The 19,100-nt window shown below is 37.7% G+C and overlaps 1 protein-coding gene across 3 annotated transcripts in view; it reads left to right on the top strand.

The window, feature by feature from the left end:
• Positions 1-19,100, top strand: part of nol4la (nucleolar protein 4-like a) — an 85,791-nt gene that overhangs the window by 26,510 nt on the left and 40,181 nt on the right. For all 3 annotated transcript variants that reach the window (XM_087264646.1, XM_087264645.1, XM_087264644.1), the window contains one exon: positions 14,464-14,616. In XM_087264646.1, the coding sequence (XP_087120772.1) occupies positions 14,545-14,616 (72 nt within the window). In that variant the 5' untranslated portion in view covers positions 14,464-14,544. The remainder of the gene's footprint in view (positions 1-14,463; positions 14,617-19,100) is intronic.

The following is a 19,100-nucleotide window of genomic DNA, read 5'->3' as shown; positions in this document are numbered from 1 at the left end:
CGAATGGTCGGTACAGAGCAAGGGTCAAAACACGGCCAGACAAGGTAAGGGGAAAACACGTTGTAATGTCACAGTGTAAACAGACAACGAGTCTCAGCAAAGTCTGTGTGTTTGTGTGCTGTATATACAGTAACCAGTCTTTGAGCAGCTCCCAGCTGTGTGTGTGTGTGAATTCAAAGAGGAACCATAACAGGTGTGAGTATGTGGTGCGTGACAGGATTTGTAGTTCTCCAGCAATCTGTACGGACTAGATCGCAGGTGATCGTGAAAAATGTATTGTGCAGCCCTAATCAGTATTGGTTAATATATAAATTAATAAATTACAAAAATATTTTTTTAATGTTTCAGTTGATGAGACAATAACATTTTTTTAAAAGTTTTTTTTTATGATTGAAAACAAATAAAGTCTTTCCAATTCTGGTACTAGGAAATTCTGAGAAAAGTGTTCTTTTGGGTCTTTTTCAAATGGCATGAGGATAGTAGCACAAAATAAACATTATTAAACATCCTGTAATAATAATAAGTAAACTATTATTATTATTGTCATTCTGTTTTAATTTATAGTTTTGATCAACAATAATCTTGTTCTTTAGTTCTTTTTTTTAAACACTAGTTGTAATAATGTTCATTGTGAATGGTCAATCTCAGACCTCTTTTCCGAATAGCCTATATGTCATATTTGTTCAAATTTCAACTCGGTGAGTTGTAAAATGTGATTGGAATTGATTGGAATAAAAATCATGCCCTACATAACACAAAGCTGTAAATACAAATGCAACTATTTTATAATTAATTCATAAATATTGTAACTTAATGTACAATAGCTTGTCAGCTGTAGGGTGAATAGCAATAGGGTGTCTGCTGGGTCTTACAAAGTCTTAAATTTCAAAAACAAACTTTTAGGTCTTCAAAAGTCTTAAATTCACTGTAGTGGTGTGTCGTAGGTCTTAACTCATTTTAAGCTGGCTTTAATTAAATTTTTTTTTTGTCAAAGTAAAGCTACTCAATCGAGCCGACATCCATCCAATGACCAACAATAGATCTCAACAAAATCTTATTTTTATATTTAGTTTTTTTTTTTTGCAAAGAGCCACAATTCATAACAGCTGAATGACATTTTACAGCAAATTCTCTACATTAAACTCCCTAATCAGGGAAAAACAACTTAAAAACAATTACACATGACAATTACACCGGCCCATTAGAAAAATAATCCTGAGTCTTTAACCCTGCATAAGTCTAAAATTTCATTCTTAATAGTCTTAAAAGGGTCTTAAAAAGTCTTAAATTTAACTCGATGAAGCCTGAAGAAACCCTGTCAAGTGTTGTCAGCAGAAATGAAACTCATTTCAGACAAAGTTCAAAGATTAAGACATTTTTTGAATAATATACTCTGAAAATGTGCCATCGGAAAACGAATTGGGTCAGTTCAGATTTATGTTGAGTTTAGCAGTACGCACAACAATGTCAAATATGCTGCTTGACTACCACCCTGCAGGAGCTGCACATCAGACGCACACTCAAAAATTACTTTTAAGGGAGCACAATTGAGGCCAACGCTTTATAGTGACAGACTAATGCAGATGACAGTTAATGATCAGTTGTGTGTGGGTAATGTGGGTGCAGGGAGTCAGATGGAGCTCAGGGAAGAGCAGCACCCGTACGAGGAGCTGAAAGCGTCCGTCACACCCTGTCAGAGAGAGAGAGAGGAGGGGAGAAAGAAACGAGTAGCTGAATGAGAGGGAGGGTTGGGAATGAGGAAAGAGTGAAGGGAGAGAGAAAACTGTAATGTGGATTTAATGGAAGAGTATGGTGAACTTGTAGTGGAAGGATGGTGAGAGAGAAGGGGGAGGGGGGGGGGGGGTCGCAGGACTGAAAAGAGGAGATGAGAGGGGAGGAAAGGAACGGAAGGATTACACTTCATCTTTCCTTGACCTTCATGCACAAAGATTCATACACAGCACCCCTGCCCCGTAACCCTCTTCTAAATCCCTCACCTCCCGCTGAGAAAAAGCCTCTCTACAATTTGTAGGTCCATACCTTTTGCTGGGCTCACAGGATGGAGATGGGACTTTAAGAGGTGACCTGTTATCAGATTTGCAGCAAACTGATCTGAATCGCATGCTTCGCTGTAACACTTCTTTTCTCTCATGCACATACAGACGCACACAATTCCGCTCTAATATAAATATTTTCCCCATTATCCCTCAAGCACTATATCATTGTAATGTGTTATGGCAGATTTAACAAACAAAGCAATTCATAAATACACTGCTGTATATTAAGTGGCCTGATGGCAGACAAGACTCAATTTGCACCACACTAATATAGTAAGCATTGTTCAATAAGTCTTGCAGCACTATATGTAAAGCTCATATGTAAATGAGCATATGTATAGAAATTCCAATTTTTTCATATCAGGGCATTTTATTATATATTATATTTATTATCTGATCTTTCGCAGGTCTTAAAAAATAAATAAATTCTCAGAGGAACAACAACATATAGTATTAACAAAAATAAGCAGACACTTCTAATCAAATACTTTAACTGATCATTAGCAGATGTTTTTAGCAGTTTGTTGGTCTGGAACCTTCAGATGTGTGGTAACACGATGCCCGTCAGACAGCTAAAGCTTAGCCAAAACAATGATCTTCAAGCACACCAGCAAATCTATAACAGAAACACCTGAAAAAAAGTTAAATAAATCAAGTTTATTAGTCCGGCCAAAATAAAGACCTCATCCTGAATGAAATATGATAATGTCATACATACAATATTTATGTTAAATAATTAATGCTAAAAGTAGATCTACAGGCATTTGAATCAAAGTGTGTCACCCATGACTTTTCTATCTTGGCTTTATTTTTGTTAAATAAGTATGACAGGGACGACGCAGTGGCGCGGTAGGTAGTGCTGTTGCCTCACAACAAATAAGTCGCTGGTTTGAGTCTCTGCTGGGTCAGTTGGCATTTCTGTGCAGAGTTTGCATGTTCTCCCTGCGTTCGCGGGGGTTTCCTCTGGGTGCTCCAGTTTCCACCACAGTCCAAAGACATGCGGTGCAGATGAATTGGGTGTGCTAAAATTGACCATAGTGTGTAAGAAAATGAAAATGAATGAAATGAAGTACTGACAGGTCGTGAAATAACATGCGTCGTTGTTTTATCTTCCAAATTGCAAGATCTGCCAATGGTCATATAGTTACTTTTGGCCTTAATATGGAAAACCATGAAATTCAATGGGGTGTCCTAACTACTTACATGACTGTAGGTGAGCTAGAATTGAGCCAGTTGTGCTATTCGCATGTATAAAAACTTAAATTGTGTCACTTGTGGAGAAGAACTGCAATAATATGATTTTCCTGGACAAACAGGTATGCCTTAGCAAACCATATCTTACTAAGTGTCGTTCCTATGGACTGTTATACCCAAGATGTAAGCCATATTGGAACTGGCAAACTAATTTATAAAAAACTGTTTTAAAGCATTTAAAGGGCACATAATGGTGAAAAATCTACTTTTCAAGCTGTTTGCACAGACATGAGTAAGTATAGTGTATAGACCATCATATTGGGGTGATATAAACACACCGCCCTTTTTTTTTTTTAATTTAACAACATATAAACGGTGGACCAATTGGAGCGGTTTTCAGATCGACCGCAACTTTATGTAGGAGTGCGGTTCCCCCGCCCACCAGTATTGATTGACAGCCTCGCGTCACGATCATATCCTCAGTTTCTTGTTGCATGTCCGCCATTTTCAGCGTGTGAGTCAAAGCGATATCACTAACAAGGAACACCCGTGCTCTATTTTTGATGAAAGACCGCATCACTGAGTGCCTGGTGTGCCGTGTCGCGGCGCATTTGGTGCCTCAGTCAAAGTTAATTCAGTGTGTGTGGTTATTAGTCTCGGTGTACAAGCTCGGCACTTGTACACTGAGACTATACAAAAACACAAATGATTTTGTACTCTCTGCTTGGTCTGTGTCCGAATTGTACTGCTGAATGCTCATCCTAGCTTAGCTAAGCTTAGCTTCTCTGTCTGTCAGCCTGTCTGTTGCAAACACAGAGGGTGGAAGCTCTTGGCTCCACCCCCTTGTTACGGGGGAGGGAAGCCGAAACTGTAAAGCAACACGCCCCTAAAACAGCAAACTGTGTAAACGACCCCAACATTACACTTTTTAACACATTATAATAAAAACATCTGAACTGTGTGATGAACTGAAATTAAACTGGCACACTCAGAAGAACTATAATACTAATATTAAATCATAAAAAAGGGGTAAACAATGTGCCCTTTAAAACTGAATAGTATTTATAAAACACAAACCAACTCATTCCCGTCAGTCCAGTTTCTATGTAAACATAAGTCTTGGTAGTTTTTAGAACCAGAGGCAAATCAGTATTGATAATTCATATGCCCCACTAAGGTTGTGAGTTTGGCCATGTTAAATATCAGTTATTATGCTAAGAACTAGTTTCTTAAACATGTTCAACTCAGGTTTATTTGTATAGCACTTTTTCACAATGATAATTGTTTCAAAACAGCTTAACAAAAGGTCCACATTATTGCAGTACAATCAAATTAAGCTAAGGTTATAATAAAATACAAATTCATTCTTTTGCTCATTTTCTTTCGGCTAAGTCTATATTTTAGCGGTCGCCACAGCGAAATAACCCACCAACTATTCTGTCATGTGTTTTACACAGTGGATGCTTTTTCAACCGTAACCCAGTATTGGGAAACACCCTACACTCTCACATTTACACACACACACACACACACTCATACACTACAGCCAATTTAGTTAATCCAATTCACCTGTAGCACATGTCTTTGGACTATGAGGGGAACCAGAACACCCGAAGGAAACCCTTGTGAATATGGGGAGAACATGCAAACTCAACACAGAAATGCCTACTGGCTGAGCTGGGACTCAAACCAGTGACCTTCTTGCTGTTAGGTGACAATGCTAACCACTGAGCCACCATGCTGCCCAAATACAAGTTAATACAGTATATAAACAGTTAACCTGCAGGTTTACAGCTTAAGTGATGTCTATGTGAACATGTTTAATGAAGTGTATTTGTGTGCTTGAGTGTGTGTGTTGTCCATGAGGTCCTTGATGATTGGCATCATCTTTTCACTGGTCTTGGATCCCATCAATGGCGCTGCACAATCTCTAGTAGCCTCGGGATGGGCATCCCCAGGTGGAAACAGAAAACAAAAAAAAGAATTAGCATAGCTGCTGTTCATAATGTATTTGAATTGGAGATATTAAATGTATCTTACGTAAATCAAGATAGGAGTTTAGGAAACAAACAAAAAAAGCATAGAATTATTTCTAACAAAATGTGTGGTGCATTTAGACAGGAGGAGTGTGTATACAGGTGGTTTGTCATGCCCACTCAACTCATGGAGCAGGATTATGTGGTGTATTGAGTGTATGCTTTAATAAAATGATATATCTAGATTTGGACTGTGAGAGTGTGTCTGAGCCTCTGATATTATCAGGAAGGCTATTATCGAGTTTAGTAGCCATAAATGAGAAGGCTTGACCTCCTTTAGTAGACTTTGCTATTCTTGGTATCACCAGAACCCCCAACATGTCATCTGAAGCCTTTTTTTTATTTGACTTTTTTGATTGTTGTACACTATATAATAGCTGAAATCAGACAGCGTAATGATTAGGAACTGTAATGATTCAAGACTTGCCATGAATGACTTTAGATGATTAGATAATTGCACACCTTAGAAGATTCATTCTGTTTTATGTAAAATTACTTGTATAGTCTGTCTTATGTTATGTATATAGTTTAAGTATTAAATGTATAGACCCCTGATGAATGAAGGGAATACGCTGAAAAGAAAATGAATGAATAAATGAATGAATGTATAGATAGTCTAGTTAGATTACCGATGCGATATGTTAGTTATGAATAAGTTAAAAATAGCTCTTATGTCCAGTGTTGTGTTCATATTTATGATTGTTTATTTATGTAGCACCATAATCCTGTGAGACACGACATTTCGTTTCACTGGATGTCCATACGTCTCACAAAAGACTAATTAGCGAATCAGAATCAAGCATTCAACAGGCCTCTTGTCTAAATTGCTTTAGTTTATATGAACACTGATCGCTTATGTGTAAGGTAGCATTGAGGAAAAGATTAGGTTAATGCGTTGCAAACATACCACTATAGTGTCCCACTGTCCAGCTATATAGGATTCAAGCCCTTGAGGGTTTCATTTTCAAAAGCATCTGACATGCATATACATATGTAATGTGTACTGTTTGGTGTCATATCGCTCACATTCTCATCTATCAGGCCCTCTTTACCCTTTCAAATATTTGCTAGGGCTCTTTTTTCTCCATCGGCCCATGCATACGTGCATGTGTGTGTGTGACCCAGCTGCCTCCTTTCTCTTGCCCCCCTCCCTTCACTGGCCCTGTGTGTGTACGACTGTTCAGAGACTCTGTCTGTGTGTCTGTGTGTGTGTGTGTGCACGACTGCCAGAGGGGGTGGGGGGTCGGGGTGGCCGCTTGCCGAATCAGCCCCTCCAGTCTCCTAGCAACAGAGCTGTTTGGAGCGGGACGGGTGAGAGAGGGAAAGAAAGAGAGAGAGAAAAGCAGAGAGAAAGAGAATAGGAAGGATAGAGGAGAGGGGGATTGAAAAATATGCCACATCTGGAAAAAGCCAAGGCTTGCATGGTCTCGAGAAAAGAGAGAGAGACAGATAGAGTTTTAGAAGGGGAAATGCTGATTGCTGCTGCTGACAATTCACAGCGCTTCTTTAAAATGATGAGAGGATGATGAAACTGTGCACTTTCAGGCCCAGAACGCAGCATCTCACACACGCCAGTTCAGCTCTACAGCGGTTTAATGATTAAACACACACTCTGTTGCTCCACGATGGGAACAAACAGTCAGCTCAACCTGTGAATCAAAACACTGAGCTTTTGTGCTTTGAGGAAGAGCGAGTGAGGAGTGTGTTCACCTGATCAGGGTTAATATCTGAAGCAATCTGAAACATTCACTGTGTGAGTCATACTACAGTATACGCTGTCACAATTGGCTACTGTTCATCGGATTGGGAACAGTCTGCTTTATTCTAATATAACATTTTTACAACCAAGCTTTTGCAATATTTATCATATGTTTATTTTTAAGCATTGCAGAATAATTGATTCTGATTGGTCGATTGCTGCATTTTACAAATATTTGTGACCGTTAAACTGTGTAATGCATCATAAGCTACGTTTCCATTCAGAGTAATATGACATAAAACATTAATTAATTAGTTATTTCATTCATTCATTTACCTTTGGCTTAGTGTCTTATTTATTTAGGGTTACCACAGCAGAATGAACCACCAACAATTCCAGCATTACAGTTTTACGTGGCCAGCCGCATCCCAGTACTGAGAAACACCCAAACATTCTAGCATTCACTCACAGTCATACTCTTCAGGCAATTTAGTTCATCTGATTTACCTGTAGTTTCCCAGTGATGGGTTGCAGCTGGACGAGCATCCGCTATGTAAAACATATGATTGTTATTGTGGCGACCCCTGATTAATAAAGGGACTAAGCCGAAAAGAAAATGAATGAATGAAATAATAACCTATACTGCATGTCTTTGGACTGTGGGCAAAACCGGAGCACCTGGAGGAAATCCACATGAACAACATGCAAACTCAACACAGAAATGCCAATTGGCCCAGCCAGGACTCAGACTAGTTACCTTATTGCTTTGGGGTGACAATTCTCTTTTAAACTGGTGCCAAATATAAAAAAGTAAATTGGAAATTGCTACGTTAGCAGAAGCCACCGTGGGCCTTTTTTTCTTATATAATAAAATACTTGCACCTCAGAATATGAAACACAATGAGTATGCAGTGGCTTTTGAAGGTGCAAAACTGCTCTTCTGTTCAAGGAGGTAGTGGCTTTGGTTAAGGGGTTTTAGAATGGCCAAAAAAATTTAGAATGTCCATTAATATCGTCTCGCCACACCTTTTTTTTTGTTATCACATGATCTAATAAAACAAAATCACATGACTTTTTTGCTGAGCATGCTGGAATTTATTTCATATATGTTTTTCCATTGACGTTTTTGCTCAATTTTCCAGATAAAACATTTATCCTACTCATTTTTTATATGCATTTTCAAAACATTTGTGCTAGGCATGAGCCGGTAAGATTCTGACGGTATGATAACCTTGGATAAAAATATTACGGTTTCCTGGTATTCCAATTACCATTTAAAAAAAAATCCTTTTAAAATTTCTGGGTAAAAAACTAAAAGTTTTTCCGCTTTGAACACAATATATTTTATTTTGAGAAACTTTTAAAATATTTGGGGAGAGTAAACAGGTCAGGTTTAATAATTAAAGTAAATCATTAACTTCTGCTGTCTTCATTTGTTTCAAAAACACAGATTTCATTACACTTTAAAATGGAATCTTTTGATATATTTTTTTGTGCTGGAGATACCGTTGTCCTAAAAAACTTAAAATTAAAAAAAAAAAAAGTACATGTACCGTTGAAATGACATAGCTGAAAATTTTGGCATTTTTAAAAACTTAATTTTTCTAAACCGCGGTGTACCTTGAAAACGGTTTTGTTCCATGCCTAGTATGTGCATCTTTCCATTTCTATCATTTCAACTAAGTGGATGAAAACATGACTATTATCCCAGTCAAGTGATATTCTAATTGGTCTAAGATGAAAACTGTGGCATAATTTACTTCAGGCGACTGGCCATAAATCAGAACTGGCTATTTTTTGGTTGCATTTTCATCAGAATGTTCTCCAATCTTGCATACAATCCTAAGTAGTTTTCCAAAATATAATTTGTGTAAATAAAAGTCTGTTAGCAGGATGCATTTATGCTTGTGCCTTGAAACATTAGAAGTAAGGTACCATCTCTACCATCTAGTGCAGTGGTTCTCAATGGGGGTCGCTTAGTGATTTAAAAAAATCTCATATATGTTATTAAACTATTTGTATTAGTTTACTTTATGCATAACCTACAGAAGTTAAAAATAGTATTTAATAGTTAATTAAAAATCTGTGAGGAGTTTGCATGTTCTTCCTGCCTTCGCTTGAGTTTCCTCTGGGTGCTCCGGTTTCCCCCACAGTCCAAAGACATGCAGTACAGCTGAATTGGGTAAGCTAAATTGTTCGTAGTGTGTGAATGTGTGTGTGGATGTTTCCCAGAGATGGGTTGCCGCTGGAAGGGCATCCGCTGCGTAAAGTTGGCGGTTCATTCCGCTGTGGTGACCCCGGATTAATAAAGGGACTAAGCCGACAAGAATATGAATGAATGAATGAGTTACTTAAAAAACAACATGGAAATAAAAAGCCATCAGCCTTTCAATTTTTTTTTCCATTGGATTACGACCTCTGGGGTTATTATGCTACATTAACGACACAGCAATAGCGTTAGATGCATCAGATTAATTTTTCAGCACAATGTTAAACTTCGACACCTTTACAGCACTTGGATACATTAAAAATAATGACTAAACATAGAGGATGATCTTCAAGTGGTGGTCTCGAAAATAAACCAAAAATTCTCAATTTTGCGCTAAACATTGTGCCCACCAGTCTTATTATATGAGGTTACTGTTAAAATAAACAAATAAATAATGACTATAAAAATGATATGGTTGTTAAACCGATACCTTTATTGTTTTGTCAATATGCTCATGTTTATATAGTATTGGTGTATATGCACTGTAGTGTGCACTGTTTGTATGTTTTTACCTCCGAGGCAGTGGGGGGTAACTGGGATTGATATTTTGGAGGTCACTGGCTGAAAAATGTGTGAACCCTTGAGCTAGTGGAGTTATATCGGTCAAAAATTTGATTTAGTAAATACACATTAAAAATATCTAATAAATAAACAGTATATTTCCCTCAGCAGTCTCTTTTCTCACATATCTGGAGTACCCTAATGCACAGCTTGTTGGTCATTACCGCAAAACAAAGCACTTCAGGGAGATATCAGATCCCCTGTTTTACCCTGGCATTTATTTAGTGATTTAATTGTGGTTTGTTGTTTTTATTGCACACTCAGTGATTCAACGGACTGTACACAAATTTGTCCCATATTTGGATATGTATATTTGGGTACAGTATGGCGTCACTGTGTGTCAGGTTTGGCCCAAGTTAGGCCTTGGATAGAGCTGAGCAGATCACCCTGATCCTGCTGGCCTACTTTAGTCACCCACACACTGGTGTCCCAGACTGCGATGTGCCCTCAGATTGGGGAAATGGGCGGGGGGTGAAGAGGAAATGTTTGTGTCTGTGAGTGCATGTGTGAAAGCAACCGGAATGGAGCAGTCAAGCTGAGATGGCGATGTTTGTAGGACAGAGAGAGTCAAACACACACAGAGTCCTTCCCCCACGGCTATAGCTGAGGCTTTCTTCTCAAAGGTATTGAAGGAGCCTGCGTCTGGTGTCCTAGAGGGAGCATTTCTGGAGTATTCTTTGGTAGACGGAAAGCAGGAGGGTTTGTGCATAGGTGTGGTGCTGTCACCTCATGACCGAGATCATGGCAGCTAGGCTGCCGCATGTTTGACTGATCATGGCATATTAAGAGTGATAATTATGACGACAAGAGGGAACGCATGCATGAGCAGGATGGTTGGAGAGGGCCGGATTAAATCGAGCCTGCTCTGTGCGCTGGTTTTAGTTGCCATGGCAACCTTCATTACCTGGCACATGGGAAAGGGGGAGCAAGAGAAAGAGGGAGAGAAGGAAGATGGAGCGGGACAGGAGATAAAAAAAAGGAATGGAAAGCAGCAAAGAAAGAGAAAAAAGGAAGATGTCTTGGGGAAAAGGGGGATGCTGAAAGGAAAACTGGAGAAAAATGGGAAAAAATGTTAGTTCCTCTGGGAATCAAAGTAGAAATATGCAGTTGAAGAATGACAGACAGAGAGAGAGAGAGAGAGAGAGAGAGATAGAGAGAGAGAGAGAGAAATAAAAGAAGAGGAAGGAGAATGATTGCTACTTCCTTTTTTACACCACACCTCTTGTGGTGTGTCTGTAAAAACAGACACTATAAACTAACTTTGTTTGTACCTGTACAGAATCTGGAAACTATAGACGTTTTGGATATTTGTGACATAAAAAAACAGATTTGTTAAAGTAATAACAAGCTAAATAAAATGTAGTCACATTCCACTTATTAACACTTATTTTAAAGTAAGCTAACAGTAAATAAATGCTCCAACACATTAATCTGAAACAGCTAAATAGAGTTGCTCAGGCAATGGTGTGATTATGAGGCGGGGCCACCTATGTTTGACCAATGACAGACAAGTAGTGTGTTTTGTAAACCTGTTTGGAAACAATAGCTTTTGCAGTTTAAGAACGGTTATAAATTTCACCCCACATTTGGAAGTCACACATTAGCATTTTTAATGATAAATACATATTAAACAGTCTGTCAAGGTAAGGCTTAGAATTGTTTTATTTTTAACGTACTGTAAATATGGGACAGCAACAGTTGAGGGGTTAAAAGAAGTAAAATAAGTTACACGTACCTGAGAAAAAGACATGTCATTCTGAAGTAAAGCGGATAAAGAAGTAATGAGAGAAAAAAGGTGTGAAAGCAACAAAGAACAGGTGACAGCGTGGCCTGTGTGGGACTAGGGGAATGAAAAGGTTGTCGTAGCGATCAGAGTTCCGGCAGGTGTCACATGACCCGCTGCCCTCCACACCTGCCCGAGAGCGCTTCCAGTTGCCATAGCGACAGGGTCAGCTTTATGGAAAGCAGGGTTGAAGGTGGTGATGGTGGGAGGTGGGGCTGGTTGTGTGTGTGTGGTGAAGAAAGCAGTTATTTTTAAAATGCTGCAGAAAAGTGTTCAAAAACCACAGTGTTTCTCTCTCACACAGATCTTAACAGTGGAGACGTTCTGTAAGAAACCCCTTGAGCTGTGGAGGACTTAATATTAGATTCAGATCAATGGACGTCTGAATAATACACTACACAAAGAGACTCTCTTAACCTTACACATAGCCACCATAACCCAAGGGCAGAACTCGTACAGCCCTGTAGCTCAGCACTGTTTAAGGAACTGTGATCAGCATAAATGTGGAGAATGCGACTCAAATAATGTATGAGCCGTAAAGAACTGTGCCCATAAAGATGCCAGTCTGCGGACTGGTGCATGCAGAGTTCAGCTGGTTGCTGTGTCATTGCTGCTGTCAGAGGCCTTTGAGCCTGTCAGAGCGACTCTTACTCTTTCTCCAAACCAGACTGCAGTTTACTGGTCTACAAACACAGACAGAATTGCTTCCTAGCTGTCTGAGCCCAACCTGGACAAGAGAAACCTGTGTAATGGCTTTCATCTGAGGGAAATTATTTGGTTACAACTTTCAAGGACTGTGGCTTTTCTATACTTCTTGTCATTTTACATCAGCTCTAATGTTGCGAGCTGCTTACAAGAGACAAACAATCATAAACTAAACAGTGCTCAGCTCATTAAATATTCATGAGCTTTGTACAGTCACAAACTTCACGTACTGTTAAGTGGCAATGTTTGAGAGAACAAATGCAACAGGAGTGAAAAAGAAAATGATGTGTTATTAGCTTTTGTACATTGCTGTTATTTGTCCAGTCCGTGTTACTGACCTCATGAATATGCAAATAAGAACATTAACCCAAATGTACAGTAGAAAATCTTGAAACATGAATACTGTAAAAACTATTTGCAGTGATTGTGAAAAGTGGGAGAACAGAGCTGGTGAATCTGGTCTATCAGAAGCTTCAAACCAGAATCAAGAATCCCGTACTGGTTCCAGCATGTAAAACATACCTTATATTTTTTTATTATTTAAATGCAACTAAGATGCATTTTTGAATGTGAATTGGTCATTTATAAGAAAGTCTTAAGATCCTCTTACTTGACAAAAGTGTATTCAAAATGTCTCAGCCTGGCCACTTTCATTTTTTGAGTTTGGAACCTGAGTTTGCATAGGAAAATCCAGCACAAAAACCCAAAACCAATTGCAAGCACATAATCATGACACCACACCATTTTATACCATAAAATACTTACTTAAAACATACACTAGCTGACAAATTTTTTATTGTCAATTTCAGTTGTAAAAGCAACAAATAATAACTTGACTTCTAGTTGTTCATTTGGAAAAGTGGCAGAAGGAATATTTTTTCAGATGAACCATCTGTCAAACCTCATCCCAGTCATCACAAATACCGCAGAAGACCTATTGGAACCAGCATGGGCCTAAGATTCTCACAGAAATCAGTCAAGTTTGGTGAAGGAAAATCATGGTTTGGGGTTACATTTAGTATGGGGGCATGCAAGAGATCTGCAGAGTGGATGGCAACATCAAGAGGCTGAGGTATCAAGACATTTGTGTGGCCATTACATTACAAACTACAGGAGAGGGCAAATTCTTTAGCAGGATAGCACTCCTCATGCTTCAGTCTTCACATCAAAGTTGCTGAAAGCAAAGAAGGTCAAGGTGCTTCAGGATTGGCCAACCCAGTCACCAGACATGAACGATAATGAGAATGTCTGAGGTAAGATGAAGGAGGAGGCATTGAAGATGAATCCAGAGAATCTTGATGAACTCTGGGAGTCCTGCAAGAACACTTTCTTTACCGGATGACTTTATTAATAAGTTTTTTGAGTCACTGCTGAGATGTATAGATGCCGTCGTCCAAGCTTATCGGAGTCATACACAATATTTATTGTTTTTCCACTGCACCATGACTTTATATTCTATACTGTACATTATTTCTATTAAGTGACAAGACTTTTTGTCTAAACAAAGCTAGACTGCACTGTCTTAAATAATTGATTAAAAATCAAGGCATGATCATATTTTATTTTTGTAAAATAAGCGTAATTTAGAGGCCTTTGCCTTTCATATAAGCCACTTCTGATACCAAATGATCAACTAGAAGTCAAGTTATTACTTGTTGTTCCTAAAACTTGGATTGGCAATAAAACTTTTGTTATTGACAACGTACAATGATGGAAACAATATTGGGAAAAAACACAACAATTGGAAGATAAATGTAATTTGTATTGTAGCTCACATCACTTTAATGTACCTAGATTGGGTGGGGTTTATGGCCTTTACCTCATCCAATCACCAAGGTATGATTTAAATGGTTTGCCCTCACATTTCAGGATGCCTGAGGTACACTTGGTCCTGAACTAAAGCTGCTTTCACATTCAATTTGAGCACTGAATTACTGCTGCAACAGTTGTAATCATATCATGTCACATTCTGCGGCATCATTTATTTATTTTGATCAAAACATCAGATCTGTATCTGAATTAGGACTACAAGTAGAGGTGGCTCATTTCAGAATCAAAACAATCAGATTCCACATGGATTGGTCTCAATCTAGCCATAGCTTCTCAATGTTGACCTTTCATCTCTTTTTCATGATCACCTTTTCTCTCTGTGTCTGCAGTGTTCAGATGGAGGGACGGCCCAGGACAGTTCTTTGAAGCGGGTTGCTGTGGTGGAGGATTTTTTTGATATCATCTATGCCATGCACGTCGAGATGGGGGCGGATCCCGGTAGAGCACCCAAACACGCCGGGCAGAAAAAGACCTATAAGGCGGTGAGACAACCAAAAACAAGTCCAAACACACAGAAAAGAAACTCAGGCTATAAAAAAATGATGTGCTCTGCTTCATGTGGAGCAATGTGTAAAACTGCTCTCACTCTATTTCTTCTAACGACCACACAGGCAACTCGAAAATAGAACAACTAAATAACTGTAATGAGTGGAGGCTGTTGCTGAGGTAACAGCAGCCATTTTGAAACACCTGTCGCACTGTTGAGCCATTATAGAATGTAAAGGAACAAGGAGTCTTAACGACCACATTCTGAAGATGTACTCTTTGGCTTTTTAATGCAGCAACAGCAAATGCACTTTTACATACTAGTGATGCATTTGCCAGCTTTTTCCGACTCGCGCCCACCCACGTTTGTGAAAAACAAACCGACGCAATCTAAAATCTTTTTAAACCTGAACTCGTCTGACCTACCGATGTAAGTCAACATCACTACCTCTCAAGCTGTCAAACATGACAAGACCCAAGTGACAAGTATTGCATCATGGGACTTATATAAAACTGCCTGGCTTGCCAAGCCCAGAGGAAAATTGTATTGCTCAGAGTTTGCCCTTTCGTGACTCAGTACTTCTGTAGTTCTCAGTAGGCCTGCACCATTAATTGTGATATGGCTTAGTGCGATTATCAAATCTCAATGGCTACACAGCAGCTCAGTTCACAGCAAATGCTACTTAATACAACTCATCTCAGCATGTGCTGGGCATGCACCAGTCATCTTTCTAAACGTGTAATGAGAAGAGTTTACAACTGTCAACGAGAAGCTTTAAGGCCTCCCTGTAGTTTTTCATTGTTCAAAATTTTGAAACTGAAGGTTTTTTAATACTTTCAGGTTCCTCTTTAGTGCAATGTTGCTCTTTGAGCATGAAAACGATCTGCAGTAGGCCTGCACGATATTGGAAAAATCTAGAATTGCAATATTTTTTTTTTGGATATATATTGAGATATAAATACAGTTTCACCAGATGACTTAATGGGCCCTATCATACACCTAGCACAATAAGGCACAAGGCATGTTTGGCGCGATTTGTTGCTGTTTTCAGACCAGCAAAATCCTAATTTTTATGTTTTGCACCACGTTGTTTAAATAATAGATCCATTTGTGCCACTTTGTGGACTTATGGGTGTGCTAGTCTAAAAAGGAGGTGTATTAAGACGCATTTTTGTCGTGTGCTATTTTAAAGAACTGAATTAGACTGCGCAACTGACCAGCTGTTAGTTATGCGTCCATGTGGGTTCAAACTCTTACACACTGCTTGATATACACAGGATGTATACCAACTCACAAATATCTTTATATGTGAAAAAAGAATTAAAGAATTAAACTGTTACAAAAATTATTACTTGGATTGGACATATATTAATATATGTGCAGCTTGAAGGGCATCCGCTGCGCAAAATATATGCTGGATAAGTTGGCGGTATATTCCGCTGTGGCGACCCCAGATTTACAAAGAGACTAAGCTAAAAAGAAAATGAATGAATCACTGAATATTAGTATATGTTATATACACTAATGAAATCGGCCATGTACATAGCAAATGCGCTACAACGTGACACAACTGTCTCTTAAGGGTAATGTGAGATGAGACTCTGATTGGTTTAATGCACATATGCTCAAAACACACCCATAACTCATTAGAGAATAAGCACAACCCTGTTTGACCATGTGAAAAGGCAGTCATTCAGTCAGTGAAATAGTCAGTTGCCTTTGGTGGATTTACGCGAGAACAGCAGGCACGAATGGCACTCGTGAGAGAAATTTAAGATCTGAAAAAGCGAACTTAGTTTCACTCAATGCAGAGTCTTCACAGAGAGAAATCACAATTAGACCCCTCAAAATATATGTAACCCTACAGTTTTCAGTTAATTAGTTTCTTCTTAATTTTCTTGGGTGTAATAAATGTACAGAAGACAAAATGAGAACTGTTGATACCCGACTGTAGCACTAGAAATTGTATAGACAGGGTTCCTTAGATAGTTTGACAAAAGTAAATATAATCTAGTCTATATTGAAATCTAGGGCTTTAAAGCAGACTTGTTGTGACTACCATCATCTCTTAAATATGTACATAATTTCAGGACAATAGTTAGAGAAAAAAAACAACTTAAATTGGTCTCTTTTTAAATATATGACTATAATATATATTGCATAGTATTAAATACATCTTTTTTGTAATATTTATTCCCTATTCCCTAATGTTTATTCCCTATTCCTAAGTATAGGAATAGAGTTTTATCCTGAAATCCAGCTGTATTTTAAGTTGATGTCCAAACTGCAGAATGAGTCAACCTGTACATCACCCTCACAAACCTTTTGTCTCCAGTGTACCTCTCAAAATTTTTTGTCATATTCTTGCTTTCTCTGACTGTCAGAGATGTCTGAGAGGTCTTGAAAACTTAAGAGTGTCAGACAGAGTTTTCTATGATATTTAGTGGATGAAAAAAAAAGCAGTGACCAATTTTGCTTCACTTCAAAACAACTCTGTCCAATTTCATTTCTACTGGTGCTCACAATAACGAGTGCTTTCTCAACCACCTTACATTGGTGTAAAGGGAGCTGGCTGTGTGTATGTGTGTGTGTGTGTGTGTGTGACTCACCTCTCCTTTATCTGAGACTCTGGTGAATGAAGTAGGAGGAACAAACATAAATGAATTAGTGACTGAATCTGAGGGTCCAGATAGACTCATTCTGAACTGCCATGCCACACTGCGAGGGGGATTTTATATCACATACCTTTATTCTTGTGCAATGCAATCTCTCCATGTGACCGCATTGAAGTGTTTCGTGTAGTGTGCAATTATACACACACTATTATATTTCGTAGCACATACATTTCAGCAGCATAGGTGTTATCGAGTTATTATGTTGCTTAGTATTTCATAATGAGGGAGGAAGAAAGCCGATACGAGTTACTAAACTAATGCAGCATTTAGCATCTGATCCAATTAAACGAGAACGCACCAACTAGCCTTGTTCTTTCAGAAGTATGGTAGTGGATGTGTAAGTGTGCACTTGATTATTTTCCCTTGTGCTGTGATTCCTTGGTGTGTGAAAGCAGGTGTCGGGTTCCAGCCCCCACTAAGCTCTGTGCTAATCACCTAATTAAAGCAATCAACTGCCTGATAGCCATGTTTTTGACATTTGGCACACATAGAGCCACTCTCAAACCGCTGGACTATGAGACAAGCAAGGAGCAGAACACCCTTAAGTTCTCACCGAATTGCTGTAGCCTTCTGAAATCAGCTGTTATTGGCTTGATTTGCTCTGGCTGAACTGTAATTAGCTATGACTGACTCTGATTGGTGGTGTCCAGAATCCTTACACACTTTACCATCCATGGCTTTGTTCCAAATGCTGCCTCAGTCTTTCAGGTCATGATGAGTCCGTAGTTTTGGCATAATGGTAAAGGTTTGGTGAGGAAAATTGACTTTGAAGCTTTTTTATTTTATATTGTTATTTTTTATTTTATTATATTTTGTTTTGTTTTATTTTTTAAGTTTTATTTTTTATTTATTCTTTAATTATATTGTATTATATTTTATGTTATTTATTAATTTTATTTAATTTTTTATTATTTTTGTGTATTTTTTTATTTTACATTTTTAATTGTTTAATTTAATTTGTTTTATTTATTTTTTATTTATTTTAATTTATTTTTTATTTTATTTAATTTTAATTGAATGATATTATATTTTATTTGTTTTTATTTATTTTATTTTTCCATTTTATTTTATTTTTACTGAAAATGTTTATATTAATTAATCAACAATTACTGCAGATTAATAGATTGAAGTCTATAAAGATAAGTTCAAAAATGGATGTTGATATTTTTTAAGAGTATATTTTATTTTAATTTACTTTATTTTTTATTTAAGTTAATAAATTGAAGACTTTGAAGTTAAGTTCTAAAGATATATGTTAATATTATATATATATATATAAATAATCAATTTTAAAGCATTAATAAAACTATAGAAAAATAAGTTAAATTAAATTGGGAAAATACATAATTGTAATTGCATATACATTTATAATACAAGCTATATTATTATTATTATTTTACTAATACCATTATTAATAACTATATTCATATTAATGTAGCTGTTGAACACCATGTAACTATGTTATAATTACTTTTTTAACTTGTGCATTTTTAGATATGTATCAATTCAAGTTTAGTCATGGTTAGTGTGACTAAAATAAGGTCACCCCTTCTGTCCTGACCCACTACCTCTCATACTGCTGCTGTCTGCACAGTGCCCTCTAGTGGTGGCCTGAGGTAAATGCAACCTTGCTTTATTGAGCCTGAGACCACTAAAGGGGCACCTATAATACCACTCCCTTAGATTTCAGGCATTTCCATTGTAACTTTTTATTATAAAATGAAATTAATTCATGTGGCTATAAAATATTACAATATTACTTGACCACTTAAACAAGTGAGAAAAGAGGGCCATTTATTGTTTC

The sequence above is a fragment of the Danio rerio genome, chromosome 8 (assembly GCF_052040795.2).
Source record: "Danio rerio strain M-AB ecotype USA chromosome 8, GRCz13ab, whole genome shotgun sequence".
In the NCBI taxonomy this organism is placed as follows: domain Eukaryota; kingdom Metazoa; phylum Chordata; class Actinopteri; order Cypriniformes; family Danionidae; genus Danio; species Danio rerio.
This window is presented reverse-complemented; position numbering and strand designations above follow the sequence as displayed.